We start from the raw sequence: 24,253 nt of genomic DNA on the forward strand, positions 1-24,253 counted from the left end.
TGCACCTGTAGTTGCAGCTACTTGGCAGGCTGAAGCTGGAGAGTCACTTGAGTCCAGGAATTCAAGGCCAGCCTTGAATAGCAAGACCTTGCCACTTTAAAAAAATCAGAAAGGGGCCGGGCGCAATGGCTCATGCCTGTAACCCAGCACTTTGGGAGGCCGAGGCAGGTGGATCACCTGAGGTCAGGAGTTCAAGACCCGCCTGTCCAACATGGACCAATTGGCCCAACATGGGCCAACAAATATCCCATGTATATTTTTAGTCTCTACTAAAAATACAAACAATTAGCCAGGCATGGTGGCAGACGCCTGTGATCCCAGCTACTCGGGGGGCTGAGGCAGGAGAATTGCTTGAACCCGGGAGGTGGAGGTTGCAGCAAGCCAAGATTGTGCCATTGCTCTCCAGCCTGGGCAACAAGAGTAAAACTCCACCTCAAAAAAAAAAAAAAGAAAATCAGAAAGTGTCTGCCAAGAATAGCTGACTATACATTTTTCCCTTCTCCCCACCATACCCAGAGCTCCGACCAGCCAGCCTGGTGGTCATGCCCAGGTCCCTTGCTCCAGCTTTTGAAAGATTCTGCCAGGCCAACACTGGTCCTCTGCCCCTGCTGGGCCAGAGTGAGCCAGAAAAGTGGATGCTGCCCGCTCAAGATGCTATCTCAGAGACCAGGTAAAAAGCTTGGGTTACTGTGGGTTAAAGCTTGGGAGTGTCCAGGTGCTGTAGCCAGGTGTCTCTGTCATCTGGGACCTCTCTGTCTAGCCTCAGGGACCTTCACAGTGCCTGGCACAGAACCTCACTCATGACTGTTACTCAGGAACGAGCTGCCCTCCCCACTGTTCTGACCCCTTTCCCTATCACCTGGCGCCTGTCCTGGCTAAGATCTTTGGGATCATGGAGAAAGTCCAGCCCTGGAGAAATCCCACTGGCTCTGCCATCTGTCCACTCCATCGCCCAAGCCAGAAACCCGCCTGCACAGGATTAAGAAGAAAATAAAAAACACTTGCATTACCAGCACCCAGAGACAGAGATATTGTGTCTGTTCTCCCAGGCTTTTAAACTAGAACCTATCTAGTAAATGGCCCCACTGATGCTGGGTCGGTGTACCTCTCCCGCGAGTCTACCTTTCCTATGGCACCAGCACAGACTGGCATCTTCCCTGGCCTAGCCCTAGTCTCATCCTTTCTTCCCCCACCCTGTCATCATCTGCTTTCCCAGCAGAGTGACTTTCTAATGCTAAACCCGATCATGTGGCTCTCCTTTTAAAACTCCTTCAGACTGGGTGCCGTGGTTCATGCCTGTAATCCCAGTACTTTGGGAGGCTGAGGCAGGAGGATGGCTTGAGCCCAGGAGTTTGAGACCAGCCTGGGCAACATAGGGAAGACCTGGTCTCTACAAAATTTTTTTAAAAAATTAACTGGGCATAGCGGTGCACACCTGTGGTCCCAGCTACTCGGGAGGCTGAGGAGGATTGCTTGAGACCAGGAGTTTGAGGCTGCAGTGAGCCGAGATCATGTCACTGCACTCCAGCCTAGGCAACAGGGCAAGACCCTGTCTCAAAAATATATATATAAAAAATAAAATAAAATTCTTCAGCGTCTTCTTATGGCTTGGACCTCAGCCTGATCTCAAGACCAATGGTGACCTGGCCCCAGCTCAGTTTCTCCCCTGACCCCTGACACTCCAGTCATCCCCAGCCAGCTCCCGAGACAGAAAACCCCACAGGAACATTCTGTCATGATCATTTTAGGACGGGAAGGTCCTTTGGAGACCCCATCTGGGCCCACGATTGTACCTTTACATTTTTCCCCAGGGCTGCCTGTGTTGCCAACTTGGAGACTCCTAGAGCCCATCCCCCAGTGAGCTTTCCACGTGCCACTTCCTCTGCCTGGGTATGCCTTCTTTCTTGCCCAACTGGCAAACTCCTATTCATGCCTCAAGACCCAGCACCAAACTCCTTTGTGGAAGAGAATTGATTTCTCCCTTCTCTGTGTCACTCTACCTAGACGGTTGACATTCACTGCTGTGTATTGCCAGTATCTGTTTTCAATGAAGTCTCACCTATCAATTAGGATTACGAGCTCTTTAAATGCTGGGATGGGATGGGCACAGTGGCTCACGCCTGTAATCCCAGCACTTTGGGAGGCCGAGGAGGGCAGATCACCTGAGATCAGGAGTTCGAGACCAGCCTGGCCAACATGGTGAAACCCTGTCTCTACTAAAAATACAAAAATTAGCCAGGCATGGTGGCCCGGGCCTATAATCTCAGCTATTTGGGAGGCTGAGGTGGGAGAATCACTTGAACCTGGGAGGCAGAGGTTGCAGTGAGCCGAGATCGCACCACTGCACTCCAGGCTGGGCGACAGAGCGAGACTCTGTCTCAAAAAATAAATAAATAAATAAAAAGTAAATAAATAAACATTAAAAAAAAGAAAAAAAGACTGGGACAGTGTCCTCTCCATTACTCTAGCCCCATCACCCAGCATGTGCCCGGCATGGAGGCATGGCTCAGTAAGAGTTTGGAGGGGGTAAAGAATAAGCTTGTAACCAAAGAAGCCTTTCAGCCCTACAGAAGAGTTTCCTCTAAGGGAAGAGAAAGGCCTCACCCACTACTGGCACTGAGAGGTTCCCCAAGACACATGTTCTCTGTCCCCTTTGGGCTACTGGCCCTACCTCCATAGCAGTTACTTTTCTTCTTCTTCTTTTTTTTTTTTTTTTTGAGGCAGTCTCACTCTTGCCCAGGCTGGAGTAGTGCAGTGGCGCGATCTCGGCTTGCTACAACCTCCACCTCCCAGGTTCAAGCGATTCTCCTGCTTCAGCCTCCTGAGTAGCTGAGATTACAACTGTGTGCCACCATGCTTGGCTAATTTTTGTATTTTTAGTATAGACGGGGTTTCACCTTGTTGCCCAGGCTTGTCTTGAACTCCGGAGTTCAAGTGACCCACCCGCCTCCGCCTCCCAAAGTGCTGGGATTACAGGCATGAGCCACCGTGCCCGGCCACCATTTACTTTTCTCGGTGGTTTGGCTTGTTTTGGATTGCGGGTATAGGAGACACACTGGGTGGGAGGTGGGGGTGCGTTCTATACATGCTGATTTAATTGCTTCCGATCTGGGGACATTTGAAGGATGCCAGCAAGGCCCCCTGCTGAAAACTATGCTCCCTACCCTGGTGCCAGGGCTGGAAATTTTAGCACTAGACATCCTCTTCTCTCTCCGCAGTCCTTTTGTAATGTATTATCAGGGGCCACAGTGAGAGCCTGGGGCCCTGCCAGCTTTCCCCTTATGTCCCCAGGATGGGCCATCCTCAGTTCTGGAAATACGAGTTCGGTGCCTGCACCGGCAGCCTGGCTTCGCTGGAGCAGTACTCGGAGCAGCTGAAGGACATGGTGGCCTTCCTCCTGGGCTGCAGCTTCTCCCTGGAGGAGGCCTTGGAGAAAGCGGGGCTCCCCAGAAGAGACCCAGCAGGTCACAGCCAGGCAGGTGCATACAAGGTAGGGACACAGCCTACAACCCACAAGGGCAGAACGGCCTGAAAATGCAGATCAACTTACATATTCCTGGGGCGGGGAGAACGTGGGCACGGGAGGTGGAAAACCTAAGCTCCAGCCCCAGCTCAGCCACTTTCTAGCTGTGCAGCCCAGGAGAAATGATCAATCTCTCTGAGCCAGCCTCGGTCCCACTCACCTCTGGGACCGCTGTGAGCACCCAGTGTGGCCCTTCTTCATGGGTCAGTGCGGTAAACCAAACCCGCTTGGGATTTCTCTGGCTCCTTTAACTTCAGGCACCTCAGCGAGATTTTTAAAAATCCTCCCTGGCTCGGGTGAGCCTCAGCCAGGGGGAATGAGCCTGGCTCTCTCAATACCCAGGGATTTGTGGCAGAGTCTCGGCCAGGCAGTAGCTCCTGGGTTAGGTCTCTGTCCAGAAAGCCGGGTCATGTTCTTGGCCAGAGGTGGCCTCTGGCAATCTCAAACACAGCACAGCTGGCGTCTCTGGGATGTGCCTGCTGTGCCTCTTCCAGCCCCTACTTGTCAAGGTGAGTGCACTCGATTCCCTGGTTCCACAGACCCTTCCTGGACATCTGTTGGTAAAGTCTGAGAGTTCACTCTGCTCCATCAGTGGTCAGCCAGCATAAACAGCCAGGCTCCAGATTTCTTTATTTATGGAGGACTTGGATCAGAGATTTTGTCTTGGACTCTGGGACATTTATTAAAATGTCTTGGTTTGGGGTCCTGCCAGAGAGGCCCCAGCTGCCTCTGATCAGAAACAAAGCTGCCCATAGTCTGTGCTGCCCTCATGGGTGAAGTGTGTGCCCGAGCGGTTCTCTTGAAGCTAGGGAAGGGTAGGAATGGGACCTCAGCCGCTGGCGGGCACCCACGGCAGGCTCTGGCTCTGGAACACACCACCTTTTGTAGGAGGTGGGAGCTGAGAGGGCCCCATGGCTCGTCACATGCAGATTCTCATTTTAGGTGAGGAAACCGAGGTCTAAGGAGAGAAAAGGACTTCCCAAGTCCCAAAGCCAGATGGGAACCCAGAACTCCTGGCTCCCATCTATCTGTCCAGTGTCAGTAGCAGAGATGTGACAATTAAACGATGCTTTCAGTCACAGGGTCTGCTGATATGGCAACTGTTTGTTGCCTACAAAGGTGCAAGTAAGTGCCCATCATAAGTGCTCAACATGGCTTCACTGACCCTGATGCTTATCAAATAGCTTTCAGTCTAATATCGACACCTCTGCCCCTGGGCTCCAGGGAGAGATGGCCAGACAGACATCTGGGATTCCATTGGCCACCCCAAGATGGGATGTGTCTCAGCCTTGGGGAGTGCTGCCTGGCTCTGCCAGTGGCTGCAGCACGTCCCCTCTCCTGGGTGCTGTTATGCAGACACTGCTGGCAGGCACACCGAGGTTCCATCCTGCTGCCGCCAGGGTGGTGATAGCAAGCTCTTTAGGTGGTGGCCAAGACTGTCACAGTGGATTACAGTCCTGGCCATGTCCTAAATCTTTCATAAGCTCTATTGCAGGCACCAGAAACCATTCAGGAGGTGGGGTGGGGGAGCGGAACACCAGTGAAAGTCACACAGATCAAACCGGGCAACATCTGTTAAGGCAGGAAGCACCAGGCCGTGCTCCATGGGGTCTGGGGACAGGCTTGTTGCTTGTGTGGATTCGGGAGGCAGAGTGAACACCAGCTCCTCCTGTGATATTCTCCCTTGCCTCCCTCTGCCCGTGATTCACCAGAGGCTGTTTACCTGTGGTCCATGGCCCTTGCAGTCCCTAGAGAAATTCAGAGGCTCCATGATATTGGATGGGGAAAAAAGGTACATTTTTCTTTTCCCTTCTTCCCTCCCTCCCTTCTTTATTTTATTTTATTTTATTTTATTTTTATTTTTGACAGTTCTTGCTCAGTTGCCCAGGCTGGACTGGTGCAGTGGCACAGTCACAGCTCACTGCAGCCTCAACCTCCTGGGTTCAAGAGATCCTCCCATCTCAGTCTCCCGAGTAGCTGGGACTATAGGCATGTGCCAGCACACCCAGCTAATTTATGTTTTGTTTTTGTTTTTGTTTTTTTTGGTAGAGACAGGGTTTCGCTGTATTGCCCAGGCTGGTCTTGAACTTCTGGGCTCAAGCGATCCAACCTTCTTGGCCTCCCAAAGTGCTGGTATTACAGGCACGAACCACTGTGCCCAGCCTCAATTTTATTTTCATAACCTCAACTCACATTTAGCATTTCCTTCAATTATGAATGTAGGCAGCAAACGGCTGTCATATCAGCAGACCCTGTGACTTCATGGCTGGCAACGGAAATCACAGATATCTTCATATCATGTTAGAGTTCTTCCTGATGTCTCAAAAATATCCTATATGCTGATCACTACTTCAAAGTTACAATGATGGTAGAACTCGCATCTTGTTTCTTAGGCTGCTACTGAGGAAGCATGCATACTGTCTCACATTTTTCCTTTTTTTTTTTTTCTTTGAGATGGAGTCTCGCTCTGTCACCCAGGCTGGAGTGCAATGGTGTGATTTAGGCTCACTGCAACCTCCGCCTCCTGGGTTCAAGCAGTTTTCCTGCCTCAGCCTCCCGAGTAGCTGGGGCTACAGGCGCGTGCCACCATGCCTGGCAAACTTTTGTATTTTTAATAGAGATGGGGTTTCACCATGCTGGCCAGGCTGGTCTCAAACTCCCGACTTCGTGATCCGCCCACCTCGGCCTCCCAAGTGCTGGGATTACAGGTGTGAGCCGCTGTACCTGGCCACATTTTTCTATTATTTGATAACTGTGCTTGCAGGATAATTGGTTTCCTTTGGAATCCTGTGCATGTTCTTGTATGCAGTTAAAAGCATTACTTTGACCAGGGGTCCACAGCTGTACTAGTCTACCAAAGGGGTCCGTGGCACACAAAAAGTTAAGATTCCCTATTTTAAACCAGTAATTAGCAGCAGACTCCCTCTCTCTATGTCACATAAAAATAGAAGCTAATTTCTATAACAGCTACTCCTCCTTCATTTAGCTGCCTTGAACTCTTGGTGCTCAGAGCTTGGATCTGTGCTAATTCCATTTTTTAACATTTTCACTTGATTTTTTTTTTTTTTTTTTTTGGTCAGACAACAGTGCCTTGTGCTACCCATGCTGGCTTCTGCTGCCCTCTGGTGGTCACGATGAGGCCCATTCCCAAGGACAAGCTGGAAAGGCTGGTGCGGGCCTGCTGCTCCCTTGGGGGTGAGCGGGGGCAACCTGTTCATATTGGCGACCCAGGTCAGTGTCTCTCGCTCCTGCCCATGATCCTGACAGCCTCTCTTGGAGTTGGGCCTGAGAAGCAGACAGGAGCTTGCCATGTTCCTAAGCTCCCACGGCTTGTCTTTGTTTTTACCAGGGGTCTCCAGGGGCAAAAGCCCTGAACAAGGCTCAAAGGCTCCGGCAGCTGTATCAGGGCTGGGCTTACAGATGCCCCTCAGGTTTAAAGGTGACACCCTTGGCAGAATAGCCAGTCTCACTGTGGTGTAAGTTTACATATATCATATCCTGTTGGGTTTTTACTGAGGCTTAATAATATATACATAGGAAAAATATATATATATATATATAATGAATATATATATTGGGTTTTGTCCACAATTCCTGGCTTATAACTCCTAAAATTCTTGGAACCTCCAAAATGCTGTATTTTGTCTGATAGGTTCAGGGTGGGGCTGGTCACCGGAAAGACTAAGCTAGGATTAGAGGGTTGGGACTTTCAGCTCCACCCCTCCCCCCAACCTCCAGGGAGGAAAGAGGGGCTAAAGGTCAAGGCTGATGGTTTAATCAATCATGCTCATGTAATGAAGCCTCCGTAAAACCCCAAGAGGATAGGCTTCAGTGAGCTTCTGCATAGCTGAACACATGTAGGTTCCTAGAGGGTGGTGCCTAGGGAGGGCATGGAAGCTCCGCACCCCTTCCCCCACACCTTGCCCTGGGCATCTCTTTATCTGTATCCTTTGCAATATCCTTTATTTTATTTTATTTAATTAATTAATTTATTTATTTTTGAGACACAGTTTCCCTCTGTCGCTCAGGCTGGAGTGCAGTGTTGCAATCTCAGCTCACTGCAACCTCCGTCTCCTGGGTTCAAGCGATTCTCCTGCCTCAGCCTCCCAAGTAGCTGGGATTACAGGTGCCCAACACCATGCCCAGCTAATTTTTGTATTTTTAGGAGAGATGGGGTTTTGCCATGTTGGCCAGGCTAGTCTTGAACTCCTGGCCTCAAGTGGTCTGCCCGTCTTGGCCTCCCAAAGTGCTGGGATTACAGGTATGAGCCATCGCACCTGGTCTGCAATATTTTTTGTAATAAACTGGTAAACATAAGTAAATGTTTCCTCAAGGTCTGTGAGCTGCTCCAGGAAATTAATCAAACTCAAAGAGTTTGGGTTTAATCAAACTCAAAGAGTTTGGGTTTAATCAAACCCAAAGAAGGTTAATCAAACTGGAGGCCAGTTGGTCAGAAGTTCTGGAGGCCCAGACTTGCAACTGGTGTCTGTAGGGGGGTGGCCTTGGGGACTGAGCCCTCAGCCTGTGGGTTCTGATGTGTCTCCAGGTGGAATGGAATTGGAGGGCACCCGGCTGGTGCCTCCTGCTTGATGGTGGGGAGAAACCCCTACAAATTTGGTCACAGGAGTCTTCTGTGTTGATGACTGTTACTGTGGTGTGAGAGCAGAGGAAACACACCATTTAGATAGAGTTTTTTTTCTCTACACGCTCACCCACTGGGGATCTTTGATAAATGTAAAGCTCCTATGAACTTCCAATGAATCTGGGGTTGGGGGAAGCCAAAGGTGGCAGCAGGGCTCTTTGTCCGGAGATTTGAGCTCGAAGCAACATCTAATCTGGGCTGCTATTCTTTGGTATATTTGGTTAGGAGATGGCTTTGTTCCATATGTTAATTTGAGCTGAAATCCATTGATCCCCAGTGTATTAACTCAATCTGAGAGTGAGTGAACAGATCCAAGATGAAGAGCCAATATCAAGAAGCTGTGCAGGCCTCTTAGAGGGCCTGATGAGAGTTTGAGACTGGGCCTTGGATGAGGGTCCAAATTTGGTATAACCTGAACTTGCTCAGCTGCATAACCAACAACATTAGGCAGAACCTAGCCTTTTGTGAAAATGCAATCAGCACTTGCTAGCTTCATCACATGAAGATGATTCAGGGCCACCCACCAGGATGGTGTCTGCTGAGGAGCTTTATCATTAGCGGGGTTGGATTGGGCCCAGCACATCCATCTTTGCTGTCTTCAGGATTAAGTTGCTGCTGGTAGTCAAGCAGCTGAGGTTAGGTGCATGAGGTGTGACCCAGCCTGGACCAAGGTCAACCCCCAAGGCTGGCTTTGGTAGCAATCTGCACGATGAGAGTACTAGGCTCAATGCACCCAAGGATCCTTCCAGAAATCACGCCACGCAGTTTGAGATTCTGTGTTCTGAAACGAGCACTCCACGTGGACTGTAAATTATGGAGTACCCTGAGCTGTCAAAGCCTCAATCCCTATTCTCCTTCACCTCTTCCTCAAATACCATTTACAATAATCCTGCGATTTGAGTTTCTCTTTTAGAGAAAGAACCATAAACCAATCAACCAGTTCTAATTGGATGCTCCCTGCTGAGGGAATTACATTTTCCTTTTCCATCTGCAGAACTGTTGGGAATCAAAGAGCTTTCCAAACCTGCCTACGGGGATGCCATGGTGTGTCCCCCAGGGGAGGTTCCAGTGTTCTGGCCTTCTCTGCTGACCAGTCTCGGAGCTGTCAGCAGCTGTGGTACGTTGGGGGATAATGGGGCAATCGATCTGCCCTAGGATGGAGCCCACTGGGGTCTAGTTCTTGAAAGCATATTCTCGTAGTATAATGATTTAAAAATAAAGCCATAAAACAAAACACAAAACAGAGGCCTACAGCTACAGTGAATCTCTCTCTGGTTTCCTTCTTTATTTATTTATTTTTCTGAGACAGAGTCTCACTCTGTCGCCAGGCTAGAGTGCTGTGGTGCGATCTCGGTTCACTGCAACCTCCAACTCCCTGGTTCAAGCGATTTTTCAGTCTCAGCCTCCTGAGTAGCTGGGATTACAGGCACATGCCACCACGCCCAGCTAATTTTTGTATTGTTAGTAGAGACAGGGTTTCACCATGTTGGCTAGGATGGTCTCGATCTCCTGACCTCGTGATCTGCCCACCTTGGCCTCCCACAGTGCTGGGATTACAGGTGTGAGTCATTCATCGCGCCTGGCCTGGTTTCCTTCTTTTAATCCCAGGGCTGGATCTCCTTACCACAGCACTTTGTCTTACAACTCAATTTTTTTGTCGTTGTTGGTTTTTTGGTTTTGTTGAGACACAGTCTCACTCTGTCGCCCAGGCTGGAGTGCAGTGGCATGATCTCAGCTCACTGCAAGCTCCGCCTCCTGGGCTCAAGCGAGGGAGGTGTGCCTCAGCCTCCCAAGTAGCTGGAATTACAGGTGCATGCCACCACACCTGGCTAATTTTTGTATTTTTAGTAGAGACGAGGTTTTGCCATGTTGGCCACGCTGGTCTTGAACTCCTGGCCTCAAGTGATCCTCCCACCTCAGCCTCCCAAAGTGCTTGGATTGCAGGCATGAGCCACCGTGTCCAGCCTCAAATATGTTTTGATTAAATATATTTCCTTCCTTCCTTCCTTTCCTTCTTCTTTCTTTCTTCTTTCTCTCTCTCTCCCTTCCTTCCTTTCTTGTCTTATCTTGTCTTTTCTTTCTTTCTTTCTTTCTTTCTCTCTCTTTCTTTCTTTCTCTTTCTCTTTCTTTCCTTCTTTCTTTCTTTCTTTCCTTTCTTTTTCTTTCTTTCTTTCTTTCTTTCTTTCTTTCTTTCTTTCTTTCTTTCTTTCTTTCTTCTTTCTTTCTTTCCTTTCTTTCTTTTTCTTTCTTTCTTTCTTTTCTTTCACCGCGTCTCACTCTGTTGGCCAGGCTTGAGTTCAGTGGCATCATCATAGCTCACTGCAGCCTCAAACCTCTGGGGTCAAGTGATCCTCCCATCTCAGCTTCCCAGGTACTGGGACTACAGGCCCTCTGGGGTCAAGTCATCCTCCCATCTCAGCTTCCCAGGTACTGGGACTACAGGCATACGCCACCATACCAAACCAATTTTTAGAAATTTTTTGTAGAGATGGGGTCTTGCTACAATGTCCAGGCTGGTCTCAAAGTTCTGGGCTCAAGTGATCCTCCTGCCCCAGCCTCCTGAGTCATAGGGATAACAGGCATGAGCCACGGCTTCAGCCATTTTAATTAAATATATATTTTTATCTGCTGAAGCATCCCAGCCCATTCTAGCAGGAGGACTAACCTTTAGCTTGGCTTTTTGAGACATTTTGGAGATTGATGGGGCCTTGAAAACAAAGGTGAAGCCAAGAAATATAACTAAACAAGTCATTTCCCGTGGTATTTGCAAGGTGATTATAAACAAGGCCAGCAGCAGTACATTTTTTCCAAGGCCTGGGTGATATTACAATGAAGAGACACACGAGGGCGCCCTCCCTAGCTCTCAGTAAGATAGGAAGGTGACAGAAACATGAAAAATAACAGCTATTGCAGACTATGGTCATGGACACTGGAAAATTCTGGCCAGGCCAGCCACACTTGCGCTGTAAGCACATAATCTAGTGTTACTTTAATTTATTTTGAAAGCATTCATGAGAGTTCAGCTATCAGAATGGCCTCATGCAAGGCAAAGATCATCCCTAATGTGGTGATGAGGCATGGCTGCCAAGATCCACAGGATTCCATTTGTTCATTTATTTAAGTACATGTGTTGAGAACCTGCTATGTGCCAGGCATGCACCCAGGCCTCAGGAGTACAGTGCTCCATGGGACAGGATGGAGTCCTCTGGGCGCTCATGGTCTTGTCTGAGTGTGTGTGTGGGTATGTGTGTAGACACACACATCCACGTGCAGTAAACGTCCCCCAGCCCAGTGGCCTCACCGCTTTCCCACCATGGGCCGTGGCAGGTGCCCTGCAGAGGAGATCTCACTGCTGTGGGCACCCCAGCATGGCATGTTCCAGCCCTTTAGTTCTGACAGTGATAGCACAGTTGATGGTAGATGAGAACAAATGACATCAGAGAGGGACAATCTTGAATCATTCTCAAATTCCCCCCCCCTTTTTTTTTTTTTTTTTTTTGAGATGAGGTCTCGCTCTGTCACCCAGGCTGAGTGCAGTGGCACGATCACAGCTCACTGTAGCCTTGACCTCCTAGGCTCAAGCAATCCTCCCACCTGAGCCTCTGGAGTAGCTGGACTACAGGTATGCACCATCATGTTCAGCTAATTTTTAAATTTTTGTGGAGGTGGGGTCTCACTATGTTGCCCAAGCTGGTTTTGAACTCCTGGGCTCAAGCAATCCTCCCACCTCAGCTTCCCAAAGTGCTGGGATTATACTCATGAGCCACCATGCCTACCTTGAACTTCAATATTTAAACTTCGATTAGCAATTGATTATTTGCCGCAGACCTCACAACTGATGGAGGCAAAACCCTGTGTCATGCTCTGAGCTGACTGTTCTGACGTCTGCCTGGCTTTGGAGTGACCAGTTTTAGGTGCCATCCAAAACACAGACAAACAATAATTACATTCATCATGAGATTCATGACTTCTTCCCCTTACACATCAAATCCAAAAGTTATGTATCTATTAGATTTTTATTGTGAAATGCTGGCTGACTCTGGCTTTCTATTAAATATGAAACTTTAAGCCAAGTGTGGTGGCTCAGGCCTGTAATCCCAGCACTTTGGAAGGCTGAGGTGGTCGGATCACTTGAGGTCAGGAGTTCAAGACCAGCTTGGCCAACATGGTAAAACCCCGTCTCTACTAAAAATACGAAAATTAGCCAGGCGTGATGGCACACACCAATAATCCCAGCTACCTGGGAGGCTGAGAATTGCTTGAACCCCGGAGGCGAAGGTTGCAGCGAGCTGAGATCACACCACTGCACTCCAGCCTGGGTGATAGAGCGAGACTCTGTCTCAAAAAAAAAAAAAAAAAGAAACTTTATTGTTTCTGTGAAATCCAAGATTTATTTACTCAATTCACATCTGCATTTGTTGAACACGTATTATGTGCAAGGCACTCTGTGGGATCCTGAGATGAATGAGCAAAGGTCGCTCTTCTCCAGGAGCATACAGCTGAGTAGAGATGAGTACTCAAGGATAATAATGACACTGAGGAAGGCAGAAGAGATAAATAGTATGGTATTAAGCACTTAATGAGCCAGGCATAAGAAACTAAGAAAGAGTAAGATACTACGTGGTTCAGGCCAGGCTCCGTGGCTCGTGCCTGTAATCCCAGCACTGTGGTAGGCTGAGGCAGGAGGCTTGCTTGAGCCCAGGAGTTTGAGGCCACAGTGAGCTGCGTTGCACCACTGTACTCCAGCCTGGGCAACAGAGCAAGGCCTTATCTCTTTAAAAATATATATATATGAGGCTGGGCGCGGTGGCTCACGCCTGTAATCCCAGCACTCTGGGAGGCTGAGACAGGAGGATCACCTGAGGTCAGGAGTTCGAGCCAGCCTACCCAACATGGCAAAACCCTGTCTCTACTAAAAATACAAAAATTAGCCAGGTGTAGTGGTGCACGCCTATAATCCCAGCTACTCAGAAGGCTGAGACAGGAGAATTGCTTGAACCCGGGAGGCAGACGTTGCAGTGAGCCGAGATCGCACTACTGCACTCCAACCTGGGCAACAGAGCAAGGTTCTGTCTCCAAAAAAAAATGTGCTTGTTCAATTATGCAAACCATGATTGAGGGCTTACTCTGAAACAAGCACTTTGCTGAACACTTTTAAAAATATTTATTTATTTTTTACATTTTTAAACCACATGAGTGTGCTAAACCCTTTTTTTTTTTGGAGATGAGGTCTTGCTCTCTTGCCTAGGCTGGAGTGCAGTGACGTGATCTTGACTCACTGCAGCCTCTGCCTCCCGGGTTCAAGCAATTCTCCCACCTCAGCCTCCCAAGTAGCTGAGATTATAGACGCACCGCCAAGCTGGGCTAATTTTTGTATTTTTAGTAGAGACATTTTGTATTTCACTATGTTGACCAGGCTGGTCTTGAACTCCTGACCTCAGGTGATCTACCCTCCTTGGCCTCCCAAAGAGTTGGGATTACAGCCGTGAGCCACTGCGCCCGGCCTGCTAAACACTTTTATGTACATTTTCCAGTTTCGTTCTGACAATAGCCGTATGAGGCATTATCATTACTTTACAGTCAAAGAAACAGGTTTAAAGAATAAAGTCGGGCCGGGCGCGGTGGCTTACACCTGTAATCCCAGCACTTTGGGGGTCAAGGTGGGCAGATCACCTGAGGTCAGGAGTTGGAGACAAGCCTGGATAACATGGTAAAACCCCATCTCTACTAAAAATACAAAAATTAGCCAGGCATGGTGGCGGGTGCCTGTAATCCCAGCTACTCAGGAGGCTGAGGCGGGAGAGTCGCTTGAACCCAGGAGGCGAAGGTTGCAGTGAGCCGAGATCATACCACTGCACTCCAGCCTGGGTGACACAGCAAGACTCCGTCTCAAAAAAAAAAAAGAATAGAGTCAATAAAGTCACATCTCAAATTCCAGTATATTCACAATGCTAAAACCAGTTCTTAATAACTATGCTGGAGTGTTTCACATTGCCTGAAATCTAACAAGGGAGAGTCTTTAAAGAATAAAATTAACATAAATCAAAGCAAAATGTAAGTGCCATAAGGAAAAATAGAAACGATGCCATAAGGAAAAATAGAAATGATGCTCACAGAGGGTTCCAAACCTAACATTTGCTGGAAAGCAAAGCAAGATGGCTTCATGAGTTTTAAGAATCCAGTAAACACTTCCTGATATCCACGGGTTAAATTGATGGAATCGCTTAGAGCTCTAGCTATAGCTGTGGCTGTATCTCACCTCTTTTCAACCCATATTCAACTCATCTTTACTTTCCTAGAGATGAGAGGCAACTGTTTAAATGGAATTTGATGTAGCCATAAACCAGTTTATTCTGACCTTGGTGCCAGCAGGTGGTATAGGGAGTGCTTAGGCTGAGTTGATGGCCAGGTGCTATCTTGCCTATCAACAGTGGGCTAGATGAGGGTAGGCTGGACTTGATGAAGTGGCTGGGCTCAGACCCTCCTGTTGTGTGTTTTAGAGACCCCACTGGCTTTTGCCAGCATCCCAGGCTGCACAGTTATGACTGACCTGAAGGATGCAAAGGCTCCAGCTGGTTGTCTCACCCCAGAGAGAATTCCAGAGGTCCATCACATTTCCCAAGATTCTCTGCACTACAGCATCGCATCAGTCTCTGCTTCTCAGAAGATCAGAGAGCTAGAGTCTATGATCAGCATAGACCCAGGTAAGAAGCAACACATTTGCACCTGGAGAAAATCACCACTGACATAATTTTCCATGAAAAAGGTGGGATGCAAAATGTATCCACAGATTATTTTTTAAATGTTGATACTGCATATAAATCTCAAAAAGACTAGAACAACACCAAAATACTGACATTGATGGTCTCTAGGTAGTGCTATTATGAGTGATTTTTGCTTACTTTCTTTTTCTTTCTTCTTTCTTTCTTTCTCTTTCTTTCTTTCTGTCTTTCTTTCTCTCTCTCTCTCTTTTCTTTTCTTTTTTATTTATTTTCTTTTTTTTTTTGAGACAGAGTCTTACTCTATTGCCCAGGCTGGAGCAATGGCATGATCTTGGCTCACTGCAACCTCTGCCTCCCGGGTTCAAGTGATTCTCCTGTCTCAGCCTCCTGAGTAGCTGGGATTACAGGCGCGCTCCACCACACCCGGCTAATTTTTGTATTTTTAGCAGAGACAGGATTTCACCATGTTGGCCAGGCTGGTCTTAAACTGCTGACCTCGTGATCTGCCCACCTTGGCCTCCCAAAGTGCTGGGTTTACAGGCGTGAGCCACCGTGCTCAGCCTTGCTTTCTTCTTTATGGCTTTTTCTTTCTTTCTTTCTTTCTTTTTTTTTTTTTTTTTTTTTGAGATGGGGTCTCGCTCTGTCGCCCAGGCTGGAGTGTGGTGGTGCAGTCTCAATTCACTGCAACCTCCATCTCCCAGGTTCAAGTGATTCTCCTGCCTCAGCCTCCTGAGTACCTAGGACTACAGGCACGTGCCACCCCACCCAGCTAATTTTTGTATTTTTAGTAGAGTCGAGGTTTCACCATGTTGGCCAGGCTGGTCTTGAACTCCTGACCTCAGGTAATCCACCCATCTCGGCCTCCCAAAGGGCTAGGATTGCAGGTGTAAGCCAACACGTCCAGTCGTTTTTGGCTTTTTCTTGTTCTAAACTTTAACACTAAACGTGAGGAAGTTCATTGAGTTTATTTGCTTGGCATGTTGCCAGCCAGAAGCAGATGGGGTTAGGTAGGTAAGAAAAAAAGAGAATGGTTTCTAGGTAGGCAACTGCCACCGTTTAAAAAAAGTTATTTATGTAGTTTATTATTATTATTTAGAGATGGGGGCGTGGTGGTTCACTATGTTGCCCAGGTTGGTCTTGAACTCCTGGGCTTGAGTGATTTTCCCGCCTTGGCCTCCCAAAGTGCTGGGACTACAGGCATGAGCCACCCAGCCTGTCCTCTATGGATTTAATGATGTCCCTAATCTCCCCCTTTTGTGCCATTGCCCTGGGGTTGGGCGTGGAATAGATTATTTGTATACTGGACAGCAGGGATAGTGGTGGGGGCGGGATTGCTTCTCTGGGGATCCCAGTGGGGCAGGACCCTATAGCCACAGCCTCACAACAGTTTGCAGTCAACTTGTATATTGTATAATGCATCTCAGGGGAAGGATAGCCCTTCTGTGGCTTTGGAGCCACTGGCCTTCTGTACATGGGAGGGATCCCCTAGGGGACCTGCTGATTCCAATTAGTTATCGCATTGCATCGCATCGCATCGCATCGCATCGCATCGCATCGCATCGATCTTTTGAGACAAGATCTCACTCTGTTGCCCAGGCTGGAGTGCAGTGATGCAATCTTGGCTCACTGTAACCTCCACCTCCTAGGCTCAAGCAGTCCTCCCACCTCAGCCTCCTGAGTAGCTAAGACTACAGGCTGGCACCACCATACCTGGCTAATTTGTTGTTGTATTTTTAGTAGAGACGGGATTTTGCCATGTTACCCAGTCTGGTCTCAAACTCCTGAGCTCAAGTGGTCTTCCCACCTCAGCCTCGCAAAGTGCTGGGATTACAGGCATGAGCCACCATGCCTGGCCCTGCTGATTCCAGTTAGAAAGAGGTTTGCTGAAAGCTGGTTGAGGGGCTTTTAACTTCCTGCTATGTCTTCATTTAAGGGCTGAATTTCTAATCCCAGGTGGCCAGCAGAGACTGCAGTTTCACCCGCCATTGTGTGTGGTAAATCCCTTTGTTGGCAAACACTCATGAGAGAATTACGGTGTAGACCATACCTCAGTTTCCTCATCAGCGTAACAGGAGTGATGACAATTATGCCTGCCTCTCTGGGTTGTGATGCATAATAAGGATAATGGTGTCACCTACCAAGTTGTACTGTGCCAGGCAACAGGCTGCAAGCATTTACGCGTTTCATCTTATTAAATTCTCCCAATGACTCTACGTTGATCAACTTCATTTAACAGGTGAGGAAACTGAGGCAGATAAGGTGCAAAGACTTGCCAAAGTCCACATACCTAGTAGGTGGTCAGGGAAGAACTTGAACCCATGTCTGCTGACTTCAAGCCCATGATTTATAAATGTCAGCTAAATTAGAATCTGAGTGTAAACGGTAAGTCACAGTCTTGCCTGGGCAGTTGAAAGAGTGCTCCAGCGACTCCTGGTTCACACGCCAGTCCCTCTTCTGGACCTTCTCATGGGCCGTGCTCCTAAACCTGGGGTACAAACCACCCTTGGCACCTGGAATGACTAGAGAGGAGAAGGCATATGGGGCCTCCCCACCGGCCCACCTGACTCTCATTCCCCAGAGTCAGGTGGGCCGGTGGGAAGATTCGGGTAGCTACCTGGATCAATGGTGGCCGACCTCCGTGGAGAGCTGAGGGGTGAGGCCAGCCTGCAAAGCAGCGGTCAGCTCTCTGGGCTGGACTCCCAGGGCCCAGACAGGACTGATTCCAGCGCCAGTTTAAAGCCTACGGCAGCTGGGCAGAGCCCCAGAACAGACAGGCTGGGACCTTCCCCTGCTGGCCAGCACTGTCACGAATCTGACAGTGCAGACCAGCCCTAGAAATACCTAATTCTTGGGAGACCGAGGTGGGAGGATCACTTGAGGTCAGGAGTTCAAGACCAGCCTGGGCAATGTAGAGAGATCCTATCTCTAGAAAAAACAATAATAATAAAAATTAGCTAGGTGTGGTGGTGTCACACGCCTGTGGTCCCAGCTACTGGGGAGGCTGAGGTGTGCAGATCGCTTGAGTTCAGGAAGTTAAAGCTGCAGTGAGCCATGATTGCAGCACTGCACTCCAGCCTGGGCCATAGAGCAATACCCTGTGAAAGAAAGAAAGAGAGAGAGAGAGAGAGAGAGAGGGAGGGAGGGAGGAAGGAAGGGAGGGAGGGAGGGACGGAGGGAGAGAGGGAGGGAGTCTGATTCTGGAAGGAAGGAAGGAAGGAAGGAAAGAAGGAAGGAGTCTGACTCTGGAAGGAAGGAAGGAAGGAAGGAAGGGAGGGAGGGAGGGAGAGAGGGAAGGGAGGGAGGGAGGGAGGGAGGCAGGGAGGGAAATGTCTGATTCTCTTCCCTGGGCATAGGAGCAAAAGTTGTCTTCCAATGACAGGGGCATCTGTAGTAACTACATTTCTTGCTGAACCACTGGACATAGCTCTTTGCCTGTTTGTCTTCTGTTAGGTTGTTCATGCATTAGTTCATTCTGTAGAGAATGTGGTTTCCTTTACATATAATCCTATAGTAAATTAAGGATATAAACCCACCACAGATACACCTCGTAGATTATGCTCATGACTGTGTATACATAAAGTATCTTACATAGGTGATCCCCTGGGTGGGTTTTTTTTTTTCTTTTGAGATGTAGTCTCGCTCTGTTGCCCAGGCTGGAGTGCAGTGGTGTGATCTTGGCTCATTGCAACCGCCACCTCCTGGGTTCAAGCAGTTCTCGTGCCTCAGCCTCTCAGCGTAGCTGGGATTACAGGCATGTGCCACCATGTCTGGCTAATTTTTGTAATTTTAGTAGAGCTGGGGTTTTGCCATGTTGGCCAGGCTTGTCTCAAACTCCTGGCCTCATGCAATCTGCCCACCTCAGCCTCCCGAAGTGCTGGGATTACAGGTGTGAGCCACTGTGCCCAGCCGGATTTTTTTTTTTTTTGAGACAGGTTCTTGTTCTGTCCTCCAGGCTGGAGTACAGTGGTACAATCACAGATCACTGCAGCCTCACTCTCCAGGGCTCAAGGTACCCTCCCACCTCAGCCTCCCAAGTACCTGGCACTACAGGTACACACCACCATGCTGGGCTAATTTTTAATTTTTTTTTGTAGAGATGGGGTCTCCCTGTGTTGCCCAGGCTGGTCTTGAACCCCTGGGTTCAAACAATCCTCCCTCCTCAGTCTCCCAAAGTGTTGAGATTACAGGCATGAGCCACTGCTCCTGGTGCTCTGGGTGGATATATCTTTAAAATTTCTGCCATACCTTCTCCTTCACAAACATTCTTACCCAAGCTGATGGCTCTCCATTTAGCACAGAGTCATGAGGGAAGATGAATTATTAACTCTACCATTAGCTCAGATTAAAAAAAAAAAAAGTAATTGGGAAGTAAATTTATTGCAGATGTGGTGCACCCATTGCTTAATAAAACAAGCTAAGAGGTCAGCCACAAACACCACCAATCAATGCTGTGCAGACTGCAAGACGAAGCTTGAAGGATGAGGCTGGGGGAGGCAGATTTACAACTGTTGGATGTGTTGATGTCATCTGTTAAGGACCATCTTTAATCCTCAAGAATAACAGATGCTTTTGATCCCCACTATATTAAATAAGCAGATAGAAGATTCATAACAGCATCTTGAGCATTACTCACTGGGCATAACAATAGACCCAGTCAGTCATTTTTGAGAGGATGTTGGCTTGCATTTGAGGTGCCTGGGGAATATGAAGGGATATAGGGTTTATAGTAATGATTTTTGCACTGATGATAAAATCATCATAAATGTATTTGCCAATTTACAGTTGACCAAGTTCTCACTCTCCTCTTCTCCCTTTGGCGCTCACCATGCCCTAAGAAGTAGGTTACATCCCAATTTTTTTATTTAAAAATATTGTTCTTCTTCTCCTCGCCCCCCGTTTTTTTGAGACAGAGTCTTGCTCTGTCACCCAGGCTGGAGTGCAGTGGTGCGATCTTGGCTCACTGCAACCTCTGCCTCCCGAGTTGAAGCAATTCTCCTGCCTCAGCTGGGATAACAGGTACCCGCCACCATGCCTGGCTAATTTTTGTATTTTTAGTAGAGACGGGGTTTCACTATGTTGGCCAGGCTGGTCTTGAACTCCTGACCTCGTGATCCGCCCACCTCGGCCTCCCAAAGTGCTGGGATTACAGGCATGAGCCACCCTGCCCAGCCAACCCCGTGTCTTTCACATTCTCCAGGCACCTCAACTATAAGCCAGCATCCTCTCACATCCCTTCAGTCCACTGCTGATTTCAGCCACGGCCAGAGTGGAAGTTCTGTGTCCCACACTCTGCCTTTGCATGCACTGTTTTGCTCTGAGGTGACCTGAATGTAGACAAAGGCACAGTGGGACCTCATGAGGGCAGCTGCCTGGCTTGGTGGCCACTGGTGGGCATCTGTAGCACACACCGCAGCTTCCCTACTCGTATCCTCTGGGCCGCCTGGGTTCATCTGCATGGAATTATGGGCGACTCCCAGCACGACAGCCTCTTACCATAGGCTCGGGTCTCTGCTCCATCTGAGGATGCCCTCGGTCCCTCCAGAGTCTTCCTCATCACAGCAGGCACAGCCTGGTAGTGCAGAGGACTCAACGCCCTAATGGGCAGGTGGGTAAATGCCCAGTCTCCCTGTCCTCCGAGGACCCCACAGTTTCTTAGAGAATCTCAAGCTGTGCTGAGCCCCAGTTGCCTTTGAAGTTAACTTGCTCGCTCACAATCCTTTACTGTTTTTTTTCCGCTTTCCCCTCTTCTCACTTGCCTTTCCTGGGATCACCTCCCACTGAAATACTCGTGCCCAGCTCCTTGTGTCACGGTCTTCTTTGAGGGAATCCCCAACTAATGGTACCGTCTGTACCATTTCCCTTCCCTCTTATATATTCCCTGTATTAGTTAGGGTTTGCTAGAGTGCCGTAACCTAGAAGCCCCGGGATGCTTTGCTCAAATACAACAGAAGTGTGTTCCTCTCTCACATAGCAGGCCAGGGTGGGTCTTCCAGGGTGAGTGTCCTGGGTCAGCAAGAAGGGGATCTGCTCCACTCAGTCACTCAGGGACCCTGCAGGTCTGCCATTACATCCTCTGACCCCCCCCAGGAGGTTCTGGCTGTCAGTACTCCAGGAGATTCTGGCTGTCAATACTCCAGCCGTGGGGAAAAGGGAACGAGCTTGGAGGTGCGTGTGGGAGGTGCATGCCAGGCCCAGAGGTGGCATGCGTCTCTTCCGTCACGATCCGGTAGAGAGAACCCAATCTCGCGGCCACACCTGACTGAAGGGAGGCTCCTGGGCCATTTACCCCTCTCTCCTTCACTGCTGCATTCAGGGGGTGGGGGCGGAATACACTGTGGTGAGCAATTTGCGGTCTCTGCCACAGCCCTCCAAAAAACAAAGCAAACAAACTAAAAACCCAAACTACTCTTACTATAAAGTTTCTACTTTAAAAATAATCACTTTTTGGCTGGGTGCGGTGGCTAATGCCTGTAATCCCAGCACTTTGGGAGGCCAAGGTGGGAAGATTGCTTGAGCCCGGGAGTTTGAGACCAGCCTGGGCAACATAGCAAGGTCCTGTCTTTTTTAAAAATGCCACAAAAACAATTAGCGGGGTGTGGTGGTGCATGCCTGTAGCCCAGCTATTCAGGAGGGTGAGGCGGGAGGATCACTTGAGCCCAGGAGTTTGAGGCTGCAGTGAGCTGTGATTGCACCACTGCATTCCAGCCTAAATGACAGAGCAGAACCCTATCATAAATACATACATACAGACAGACATACATACATACATACATACATACATACATACATAAAAACAATTTAAAAAATATAGTTACTTTTACATTGTATTTTATTTTTGTCATTTCAGGGAACCGGGGGATTGGGCACCTGCTCTGTAAAGATGAGCTGCTGAAGGCCTCTCTCTCACTGTCCCATGCCCGCTCAGTGCTCATCACCACTGGGTTCCCCACGCATTTCAATCATGAGCCTCCGGAAGAGACAGACGGCCCACCAGGAGCTGTTGCTCTGGCCACCTTCCTGCAGGCCTTGGAGAAGGAGGTCGCCATAATCGTTGACCAGAGAGCCTGGAACTTGCACCAGAAGATTGTCGAAGATGCTGTTGAGCAAGGTGAGCAGTGAGATGGGCTTGGTCCATTTTCCCCAAATGGGCTTTGTGGACGGAGGCTGGAGGGAATCAGCATCTGCAGTACAGAGCATTCTCCTTCCAGCTCAGAACAACTCCGTTGTAAGCTGCATAGCCTGATTTCATAGACGAAGAGACTGAGGCTCTGAGAGGTCCAGGGGATTTTCCCAGGTGGAAATGGTGAGCTGGAATTTGAACTTGGGTCCACCAGGCTCCAAAGCATGGGGTCCTTCCTGCACACCTGCTGCTCTCCCTGTGTGATGCGGGGAATGACCTGCCAAGTATTCTTAGCAACCCAGGGCAGCCCTGGACCACCAGAGCTGGGGAGGGTAGTGGAGTATGAAGTGGCTGAAAGGCTCAGACAGCAGTCCCACCTGGTCGTGATGGGCAGGGCTGCACCTGGAGCACCCAGGTGGGCGTTATTGCTGTAGGTGTTGGAGACGTGAGGCTGTAATTCCACTATCTGTGTAACCAGATCAGCCTCGGGCTCAATGTGAACAACCGCTGCTCACCTCACCTCCACCCTGCAGGAAGTGTTATCAGGCATGAGCTGGAAGCCTGGTGAATCTCACCTGCCTCCCGCTACTGATCGCACTGTGTCCCTCAAAATGCATTCTTCAGAGGTATGTTTTTTCCTTTTAGCATTCAAAAAGGGCTTTAAACCCAGTAAGGCATACCCTAAAGCACCCATTATGTCAGAAGTTTCCAAAAGCCTGTGTCTGTACGTGCAGAATCCATTTCATGCAACAAATGTGTGTTGAGCTCGAGTATGTGCCAGGCACTCTTAGGTTCTTGAGATCCACCCATGAGCAAAAGTGACAACAGTCCTGCCCCCACGGAGAGTATCTTCCAGCGTAGTGTGACAGACAAGAAACGACATGAAAGATGAATCAGTGTGTTCAAGTGATGATGCCGTGGGGAAAATGGACCAGGATGAGGAGACTGGAGAGTGAGGGGCTGGGCGGTGGCAGCAGTGGGGGGCAGCTGTCACTTTACACAGGATGGCCAGGAAGACCTCCTGGAGGAGGTGGCCTTTGAGTCCAGAATTCAGGTTGATGATGAGGGTGTGAGGCTTGGGCTGGCTGAGGGAAGGGCATCCTGTATTGTGGCAATGGCTGGGGCAGAGGCCATTAGGTGGAGTGGGGGCCCAGTGGGTTTAAGAAAGGATGACATGCTGGCTGACTGGCCTGGAATGAATGAGGAAAAGAGAAGTGGAACGAGGGACAGAGAGGTAACAGGGACCAGATGGGACAGGATCTCGCAGGACCCCGTGGGCAGCTGGGCTTTTGTTCTGGGTAAGATGGGGAGCCTGGGATTTCTCTGAGTCAGGGACAGCCATGTTCTGTGTGGGTTGTAAGCGATCACTGGGGTGCAGAGACAAGGGTGGAAACGGGCGACTGGTGAGTTATGGAAGGTGGGAGAGGAGGACGGTTTGGCATGGGGGTGCCTCATGGCACATCCCTTCAGCCCCACTTCTGATTTCAGCCGCCACTGCGGTGGATGTTCTGAGTCACATTGACCCGATTGGACCCTGCCACAAGCAAGGGCCCTGCAGGGCCTCTCCAAAGCCATGTGGAATCACTGGCTGATGATTCCAGGGCACCCTCAACCCCTGGGGGACAGGACCTGAGGTATAAGTGACACATGCTACAACATGGATGACCCTCGAGGACATCTTGAGAAGTGGATTAAGCCAGTCATATTGTATGACTCCACGCATATGACGTGCCTAGAGTAGGCAAACTCACAGGGCAGATAGAATGGTGGTTGCCAGTGGCTGGGAGGAGAGGGGAATGGGGAGTTGTTTATAGGTACAGGGGTTCAGTTTGGGATGATGAGAAAGTTCTGGAGATGAATGGGGGTGATGGTTGCACAACAATGTGAAATACTTTATGCTACTGAACTATACACCTGAAAATGGCTAAAACAGGCCGAGCACAGTGACTGTCTTTTGGACAGTCCCCTGTCTTTTGGAGACACACAGTTCCTGGTGGAACTGAGGCCCCACTCCCTAGAGCAGCAACCTTGAAGGTACACGTTCCCTCCTTCCCAGCCTCACTCTCCCTGTTCCCTCCCACCTGCTTCTTGGCACCATCTCCCAAGAGACCATCTGCACCCACGTCTCAAGTTCTGGTTTCAAAGAAACCCAAAGAGACAAAAAGTACAGATACAGAGGGCAGGGGGTATTGTGAGAAGTAGCCAGATGCTGTATCTATTTTGCAGGTACAGTCAACATGATTTCC

The 24,253-nt window shown here is 49.1% G+C and overlaps 1 protein-coding gene across 18 annotated transcripts in view; it reads left to right on the plus strand.

Annotated features, from left to right (window-relative positions):
* DGLUCY (D-glutamate cyclase) overlaps positions 1-24,253 on the plus strand; it is a 163,848-nt gene that overhangs the window by 106,326 nt on the left and 33,269 nt on the right. For 16 of the 18 annotated variants that reach the window (XM_054447539.2, XM_054447543.2, XM_054447541.2 and 13 more), the window contains 6 exons: positions 517-670; positions 3,292-3,490; positions 6,604-6,754; positions 9,160-9,282; positions 14,666-14,869; positions 21,735-21,995. In XM_054447539.2, the coding sequence (XP_054303514.2) occupies positions 517-670; positions 3,292-3,490; positions 6,604-6,754; positions 9,160-9,282; positions 14,666-14,869; positions 21,735-21,995 (1,092 nt within the window). Of the gene's footprint in view, positions 1-516; positions 671-760; positions 1,006-1,811; positions 1,891-3,291; positions 3,491-6,603; positions 6,755-9,159; positions 9,283-14,665; positions 14,870-21,734; positions 21,996-24,253 lie in introns of those variants that run through there. The other 2 variants (XM_054447549.2, XM_063652004.1) reach the window with 2 other exon arrangements.

Source organism: Pongo pygmaeus, chromosome 15 (assembly GCF_028885625.2).
Source record: "Pongo pygmaeus isolate AG05252 chromosome 15, NHGRI_mPonPyg2-v2.0_pri, whole genome shotgun sequence".
Lineage (NCBI taxonomy): Eukaryota > Metazoa > Chordata > Mammalia > Primates > Hominidae > Pongo > Pongo pygmaeus.